Source organism: Brassica oleracea, chromosome C3, assembly GCF_000695525.1.
Source record: "Brassica oleracea var. oleracea cultivar TO1000 chromosome C3, BOL, whole genome shotgun sequence".
NCBI classification, from domain to species: Eukaryota; Viridiplantae; Streptophyta; class Magnoliopsida; order Brassicales; family Brassicaceae; genus Brassica; species Brassica oleracea.
This window is the reverse complement of record NC_027750.1, coordinates 27,505,387-27,514,105: the sequence shown is the minus strand read 5'-3', so window position 1 is coordinate 27,514,105 and position 8,719 is coordinate 27,505,387. Positions and strand designations below refer to the sequence as shown.

The 8,719-nt window shown below is 34.0% G+C and overlaps 3 protein-coding genes across 5 annotated transcripts in view; 1 reads left to right on the top strand and 2 right to left on the bottom strand.

The window, feature by feature from the left end:
- LOC106335838 (outer envelope protein 64, chloroplastic-like) overlaps positions 1 to 299 on the bottom strand; it is a 3,589-nt gene extending 3,290 nt beyond the window's left edge. The window contains exon 1 of the mRNA XM_013774468.1: positions 24 to 299. Coding sequence (XP_013629922.1) covers positions 24 to 226 — 203 coding nt within the window. The 5' untranslated portion in view covers positions 227 to 299. The remainder of the gene's footprint in view (positions 1 to 23) is intronic.
- A 3,279-nt stretch (positions 300 to 3,578) lies between these two features.
- On the bottom strand, positions 3,579 to 4,711 carry LOC106335839 (uncharacterized protein At3g17950-like). Of its 3 annotated transcripts, none has more exons than XM_013774471.1 (2): positions 4,477 to 4,566; positions 3,579 to 4,382 (listed from the first exon to the last, which is right to left on the bottom strand). In XM_013774471.1, exon 2 carries the CDS (start codon positions 4,263 to 4,265, stop codon positions 3,771 to 3,773), a length of 495 nt encoding a protein of 164 aa, XP_013629925.1. In that variant the 5' UTR covers positions 4,266 to 4,382; positions 4,477 to 4,566; the 3' UTR covers positions 3,579 to 3,770. The 3 variants fall into 3 exon arrangements, with proteins under 3 accessions (XP_013629925.1, XP_013629926.1, XP_013629924.1); XM_013774472.1 differs by having other exon boundaries at positions 3,579 to 4,306; positions 4,477 to 4,558; XM_013774470.1 differs by having other exon boundaries at positions 3,589 to 4,313; positions 4,477 to 4,711.
- A 1,230-nt stretch (positions 4,712 to 5,941) lies between these two features.
- On the top strand, positions 5,942 to 7,231 carry LOC106334111 (B3 domain-containing protein At5g25470-like). The gene is made up of 4 exons (XM_013772455.1): positions 5,942 to 6,034; positions 6,249 to 6,558; positions 6,712 to 6,836; positions 6,953 to 7,231. The coding sequence occupies exons 1-4, from the start codon at positions 5,942 to 5,944 to the stop codon at positions 7,202 to 7,204; spliced, it is 780 nt and encodes a 259-aa protein (XP_013627909.1). The 3' UTR covers positions 7,205 to 7,231.
- Positions 7,232 to 8,719: the final 1,488 nt, after the last annotated feature.

The window sequence follows — 8,719 nt, the reverse complement described above, 5'->3', positions numbered from 1 at the left end:
GGAGCGAGTCTGCGGGGACTTACAGGTCGGAGATGGCGAAGGAGAGACCGGTGAGAGGGTGAGGGGCTTTGGGAGGAGCAGGCGGCGGCGGGGGAAGGAGCAAGAGCTTCTCGGTGAAGGCGCCGAAGTCTTCGCGGATGGTTTTCTTCAGCTTCTTAGCAGCTAACAGAATCCCGGCGATGCCTAGGCCTAGAAGCACCCACAGATTCGAAGCGTGAGACGCCATCGATGACGTTTGCTTCTGTTCCTGCTTTAGATAAGAGAGACGGACGAAATAGGAGTTTTGATTTGTTTTGTGTGTCGCGTTGCGTTTCTTGAGGTTACTCGCGTTTTCCAAGAAAAAAAAATTAATTAATTAATTGGTTAACAAAAATAAATATACACTCGATAACTTAAATATAAAGTTTTTTTGCTCTCCAAAAATTAATTTCAAAACTTCAAATTTAAAATTTTGAGCAGTAAAATTCTATATTTGAAGTTTCACTACTCAAAACTTCAAATTTGAAGTTTCATATTTTTATTTGCATTTTAGTCTCTATAATCACACATCACTTTATGTTCCATAAATATTTTCTTGTTTATTGTTTTAATCCTAAAAAAATTATCTCTCATAAATATTTTAAATTTTGTTTACGGAATTTAAATTTTACACATAAAATTAAATAAAACTAAGATTTATAATATTTTAACTAGGAAAACAATAATATACAAAAGAAACTTAACAAAAAAATATTTTAAAAAATTACATGAAAACATAACTATTACACAAATTTAAATATTACAACAACACTAGTAGTCAGGTAAGTTTGATCCGAAACCTTCAAAATTTTCAAATATTGTCCAAATTTTTTTGTGTAACTGAAAATGGTTGTTGTTGTTTTTATGTCTTTTTCGTACAATTCTTTCTTGTTCATATCGAATATATTCATGAATATTAATATCATCTAAAAGAAATTAGTCTTTTAGCAATATTTTATGTTTCTCTTTTACTTTCTTGTTCTGATCTGATATATTTACAAGTATCATTATCACCCGATTTCAACAAAGAAAAAATGGAGAGAGCCTTTTTTACTTCGAAATACACTAATAGATTATATATACATTACAAAAATCATTTATGGAATAATATGATATTTTGTTTGAAGTTTAATATTAATTAAGTTATTTATATTTTAATAGAATATTTTATTAATTATTATTGTTGGGATATCTTTATATATGTGTTAGTTATTTACAAAAGTTTTATGAATTCAAATTAGTTATGACAAATATAAATACCATATTATAAAATACAAATAGTTTTGAAATTGATTTTGAAGTTTTTTTTTTGGAGAAAAACACTTTTAATCTTTAAATATAGAGTTTTGGAAACTTCAAAATAGAGTTTCTTTTTGGAGATGCTCTTAATAGTTTCGCATATGGAATACAACTCTTCACACAATTTTGTTTCTTAACAAAAAAAACTTCCACCGCTAATAAATATTTTTATTTAGTCTATAATTTTTTTAATAATTAAATATATTTATAAAATCAAAGCATTTTTACGGTAATACTAAAGTTCAAATATATCTAATTTTTGGAAAAATTATTGGAATTTTAAAATGATAATTTTTGTATTAACAAAACAAAAATATCAAAAAATGTCAAAATGACATATTGTCCCATAATGTTATGAGTTAATTTGCTGTATAACCAATTTTTGAAGGGAAATTAAGTATATGTCAATGATTTTGACATAATTGACTCACTGACAATTAGTCTCTATTTTAGTCGGTTATACCCCCATCCTTTATAAGTAGCCGGTAGAAAAAGAAAAGGTGAATGATGTAGTTGTTAAAATATATGGATGAGAGAAAAACACAATTATTACTATCATATCACGTAATGCCACCAACTTACACACTTATTTATGACATACTATGCACTGTAATAAAACCCATATCACACACTTATTTGCCACAAACATATTTATACATGAAAGAAGGAGCTATCTATGTTGCACGTTTACAGAGCATTATATTCCATATGGCCAAAGTAGTATAAGACTATAGCCATATCCATAATCCCTAATAATATAAGACACCAACTCCATATCAACTCCTAAATAATAAAGTTATCCTAAACCCACCTCCAACCTCTAAATACTAAACCATAATCACTAAACCCTAAACCCAAATATGAACCATAAACCCAAATATCAACCATAAACCCAAATAGAATGAAAAAAAATAATAATAGTATAGTACATATTGGAGAAGTTATGAAATGTTTATGCTTGTACGAAAGAAGTTAATGTTGACCAAAACCTCAACCCCCATCTTCCAAATACTAAATCCTAAATCCTAATCATTGAACCTTCAACCCAAATATAAACCCTAAACCTAAATATCAAAATTATATACATAATATTATGTAATCTTAAACTATATTATGTAATATTATACTATACAATATAGACCATGCATTGTGATAATCTACTTTTAAAATATAAAATATAAAATGACACAACAACAAAACATAATTCATGCTCATATATTGTATAATAGCATTTCTATTCTATGCTCATTAAATGAAATAGAAATAAACAAATATTACATTGCAACAGATAGAACAAGTGAGGAGACTATGGATATCAAGCTTAAAGAGGAGAGGAAAGTGGTATTCCTATATTTTTTGGTATTTCTAATTTTTCATTACAAATATGAGAATTATTGAATTTAAAGAGCACGACAGACTGTTCTATTTCATATAGTATAGAAATATGTGAAAAAACAGACTATATCTTAAATAGTATGGTAACCAATACATATGTACACAAATATATAAGTATCTCTTTCTTCGTCTTCGCTAACTGTAATTCTGCAATCTCATATTCGTTTTGACTTCATCGACTGATTTCAAAATCCCATAATTTTTTTTCTTCACTTTCCGCATGAGTTCTTGGAAGCTCTTTTCTTCACCAAGAAAATTCGCCATGAATAAAAATGGTTTCTTCCAAAAGATATGAGAAGACCTCCATTTACCTTCCATATAATTTACTTTTAAAAATTACCTTTAGAGTTATGTGTGAATATTAGTTGTTCACGATGTAGTTTTGAAATGATTAATTATTTACTATAAATTATTGTCTCAACCGGTTGTTTTAGGTGTAGACAAATGTAGAAATGTATTATTATATAAAATATACATTATATACTAACTATTTAGGGTTATTAGTCGGCCAGTGAATTATTGTTTTTTTTTGAGCCATAGAGTGCAATTTCCCTAATGTTATCCATCAATAATAATATCACAATAAGTTTCACCGTGTCCCATAATGTTATCCATCAATAGTCACAACTCACAAGCAATTCTTTAACAAAAAGAAAAAAAATGTCACAAGCAATATACAACAAGAAAAACAATTCAATGAAACCTGTACCAACCATAAGTACGAAAAACTTAAATCAAGACTCAGGTTCTGCCAAGAACTAATATTTTCTGTTGCTTGGAGAAACAAACCCAATTTAATACATTAATGAACGACCTAACTAGAGACATTTAACAGTTTTAATCTCAGTTTACCACAAATTATAGTTTTATTCTGTAACCACATTTCATTTATCCCTTGCCAATCATTCTTTCTCAATACTTTAGTTGACTATATGTGTTGCTGTTATTAAACTTCATCACATTTTCTCCACTAACAATGATTATTACGATTCTAAAGATTATTGAATACATAATTTTTTTAAAGAAACAAATAAGCACATGGACCGACGATGGATCTATCACCCTCCTCCGCTGCATATACCGGTTAAGGAAACCGGGAATCTACAAAGTGCCGTAGCCACCGGTGTACTTTCTCCGGTAACAATCTCAGCAGAAGCCGGAGGAAGTACCCTCCCGTCGGCGAACAACGCCCGTTCCGCCACCGCCGGCTGCTGTTCCCGGTAACGCGCCACCACACCCTCTAGCTCCGACTCGGCGGAGCCGTAGACGGCTTCATCTCCAAACCTCCGTTCAACCTCCAGATACTCCCCGAGAGACGAACGTCTACTACAGTCTCCGGCCCCGCGTTGCATCCCGTTTCCAGGGCCATCGTCGTCGTCTCGGCAAAAGCGCCACCACTTGCGGCGTCGATGTCGCTCAGACGAGTTCGACGGAGGACGTTTCCTCTGGTTGGGTCTTGTTGCGTCGGAGGCTGTGAGGGAGGGTGACACGTGGCGGTGGGAAGAAGCTCTGAAAGGCATCATGGGCATGGTTGCTGTGAAACTAAGTCCCATAAGAGTTCCAAGTGTGATGCTTCTGTCATGGAAGAAGGATCCTGTAGACTAATATATCCTCCAATCACCAATATAGAAACCCAATCAAGAACACAAAGATATGTTTCTGTAACAGTTCTAAGAACACACACAACCTTTAAAAGTTAAGTATTGTAATGATAGGAGAAAACTTTGATTAATCAAAATTAAAGTTAGAATTCAAGAAACTGACCTCTGTATCAAGATCGGAGGAAGAGACGGAGGAGATGGTGGGAGAAGATGGAACGTGATTCCGTGGATCTTGCATTTTTCTGTGTAGTCGCCTGTCGATGATGTTGGAGATTTGTGACACTAATATATTAAAAGGGAAGTAGCGTTTGCTTTGGGTTTGGATGATAGGTAAAGGAGGAGGAGAAAGTGACAAATTATTAGCTTTTTGAAATGATTCTTATTTTAAGCTAAAAGAAAACCTCTTTGCCATCTGTTTACTACTACTCGATATTGCCTAAGTTTTGATATATGTATTACAGTTAATTATTATAGATGGGAAAACCAATGTTATTTGGGAACATTTTTTGTTGGTCAACTTTGGAGTATATGCAAACAAATTGAAACTTACGAAGAAATTACAAAAATTAAAAGGTCGTGTTTTTATTCATACGATACTTTGTCAACTTTGGAGTACTTGCAAACAAATTGAAACTTACTAAAAATTTACTAAAGAAACTAAATGAACTTATTATAGGTTGTTGCATCCTTTATTCATAGGATACCTGAAAAAGGTTACAGCTAAGGTCTAACTTTACGCGAAGATGCAGTTATGACCGTACGTACATATAGCCTTGTTTCAAAAAGAAAAATCATTGATTGTATCTTTTTTCTTGTCGAAAATTATATAATCCAGCTCATGCAAAATGTATTTTTTGTAATGTTTGGATAATAGTCGACTAATTAAATTTCACTCTTTGCTACCAAAATAAAACCTATCAAGTGCTCTCTTTTCGGATTATAGCTTGGTGATTTCAGATTATAAATTAATTTTTAGAAAAAATCAACTTGAGAAATGCGTTTTGAACAAAAGAAAAACAAGATAGGAGTTTAGGACTGGGATGACGTCAGCACCGGTACGTAAGGAGACTACGATGTGAATGAATTGCCCGTCTGTGGTTAAGGCTGGTGACAAGTACAAGCATTCTTCTTTTCAAAAAAAAAGTACAAGCATTCTATGCTGTTCGAGTTTTCAGCTTGAGTGAAAGTCGTGGTTTTAGCCTTTTAGGTGGTAGATGACTGGACTTAAATAAAGGCCGGTTTGATGGTCCATATAACCGGAAAGAAAGTGATTTTAATTTCATCTTTTGCTACTAAAATCCAACTGAACCGGACTTTCACAATAAAAAGAAAGGTTAGGACTATTTTCGTAATTTGAAAGACTCGTGTCAAGCTTGAAGAAGAAATCTATAAAGCCTCTTCATTCATTATTGCGTCCTCTAGATAAAATAAGGAATAACACAACTAATAAACAAAATATTTATTTTTTTGAAAATCTTTTAAAGATCTAAAAAAGGAAAATAAGTTTATTTTGTTTACAATTTACTCTGGCTTTGCTTTTTATAAACACATGCAACTGATCATCAGCTCTCCACAAAGACCACAACCCTTAGTTTTCAAAATAGATCTTGGATTCGAAGAAGAGAAGAATGTTGCCGGAGAGAAGGATGCAAGAATGTCTGAGCAAGTCTAGCTTCTCCAAGTCTCTGTCTCCAGGTCAACACTGGAAATCTAAATCCATGGTACATCTCTGATCTCCACTCTCTGTTCCACTGAACTTGCTTTTGTTACCAAGAATATTAGATATCTATTTATCTTCAACGTTTACACAAATGTGATACATGATCATTAGCTTTTAGTTCATGTTTCTGCTGGTGTTTGTTTTAACTACAAACAAAGCTTGCATGCAATTATATGTATTTACTCAACTGTTTCTGTTTTCTTGGTTTCTTAAAGAGGATTATTCCGGAAGAGTTCTTGAGAAGCACCCATGAGTCTTTTGAGCACAGAGTGGTGTTTAGCGTTCCATGGAACAATTCTTGGCAACTCTGGCTCCGCCCAGACAAGAAAGGTCTGTTTATGATCAAAGAAGACTGGGATGAGTTTGCGGACGACAACTTCTTAGGTCCAGATGATACCTTGGTCTTCACACACCAAGACACTATGTATTTTCAAGTGCACATCTTCAAGAAAGATGGAAAAGAGATCATATCTGCACCTCTTGAAGTTGAACCCCAAAAGGAGACAACCTCTGCCTCTGCCTCTGGTAATACCATTCAAATTGAAACTGGTAATACCATTCAAATTGAAAAGAAACCATCTTCATGTTCTTTAAACTCAAAAACTAGTATACTTTATCTCTAAGACAAAAAGATGGACTGACTATTTTTTGTTTTTGTAATGACTGCTGAACTTTCAGCAATTGGAAGAACAGCTACTCGAGGGAGAAAGAGTTGTGCTAATTTGCAAAACCCTGAGCGATACCTCTTAAACCCCCAAAACCCTTATTTTGCGAAGACACTTAAGAAAACAAACCATTTGCTGGTAATACTTGTAGCATTTTTAGTTTCTAGTCACAAAAGTTACAGTTTATTCGTTGCACTTGCAACTGAAACTAAGACTCGTCTTTTTCTATATATCTTTCATATTTGTGCAAGTAGCATGTGGGCCTTCCGGTGATTAGGCAGTATGGCTTGGAGTTTGGTCCCCATGATTCCTCCATGTACTTCATTCTTCCCGATGGAAATAAAGTGGATGGCTTAACTAAGTATTACAACGGTTTACCTAGTTTCCTTGGCTGGGCGGATGTATGTCAACAGTACAACCTCAAAATAGGAGACACTGTTGTTTGTGAATTTGAACTCTCAGGACGTGTGGTTGCAGCTGTTAGAGTTCATTTCGTCAATGAATGAGGAGATAGCTCTAGTCTCATTCCTATGAACTAGCTAGGTTTCTAAGCATATCTTTTACCAACCTATGTATTATTTTAATGCTCTAGATGTGACCTCTATGTTGGTTCAACGAGTTTGTAGCACTAAATGTATTTATGTTGGTTTAACAAACTTGCAATGCTAATATGTACGTAGTACTAGTATAACCTGCTTATATACTTTGGTTCGGATTGGTACATAACTCCGTAGTATAACATATACTACTTTGGAATGATTAGGTAGTGATCTTAATAGGAGCCTTTTCCCAAATATATTCTGAGCTTTATGTTGAAACAATTAAAGGGATGATGAGTCAAGAAGCTTTTATGTGAGAGCAAAAACCAAAAATAATAAACAAACTTGTTACCATCTCAAAAATGTAAGATTTAAATGATAAATGTACAATACACTTATTTTTATTTCATTAATTAATGTTAATAAACAAATTTTAGTATTTTGATTTTCTTATAAAAAGGGAACATTCGGAATATAAATTAATTTTAATAAAGGTAAATTACTGAAACTCTCTGTCAAAAAAAATTTTTTTTTTACTGAAACTCAAGTTATTCTTTCCGAAAATATTCTTACTACTTGCCAAAAAATGTATGAAACTATTTCGAGCTTTACAAAATTTACTTAAAACTCTGTCCGGATTTTTTTGGTATAAAGATTATAAAAATTATGCATAATATCTTATCACAATAGAAACAACAATGGTCTCTACTCTGCCACAAGAATTGGTAGAAGAGATACTATCTAGGGTTCCTGTGAAATCTCTGAGCATACTACGATCTACATGCAAACGATGGTACCACCAAGCATTATTCAAAGATCCAAGATTCATCAAGAAGCACTTCGATAAAACAAGGCAGTATCATGCTCTGATGCTGAATCACAAGGCATGCTCATTGAGTTCTATTCTTCATGGAGCTAACTTTGACGCAGAGACAATACTTGGTGTAGATGGACTTAGCCTAGTTGATCCCCATTGTAACGGCCCGATCCCCCGGCGTCTGACCGGGTTTATCGAAGGGGCGTTATGGACAAGTGTCTACTCATTTAGACAACCCTACGTGTCCCGTTACTGGTCCCGAGAGCCGACGGACGCATAACCTTCTTTGAAATCCCGTCACACCCACATTCATATACTTCTACTTACAGTCCTGCGCACAGGGAAATGGAAATGGAGGAGTGAGCAACAAGTTACTCAGTGAAGTGGCTCTAGACCAGCCTGCCCGCATGACACTCTATACTACTCTATGCGGGAACTAGCACTGACTAGCCACAACAATCAGGTACTGTATTTTTATCATTTCATACTGTCATCACTAATTGTCCACATTCAATTCCATACATTTCTAGCAACCTAGTGATCAATCATTACAATGAACTCACTCATTGCCACACATGTTAAACCCTAGACTTGACCGACTCATCATACCAGACCGACTCAATCCTATGACACCTTTAACTCCCCGTTACCCGACCATGATGCAC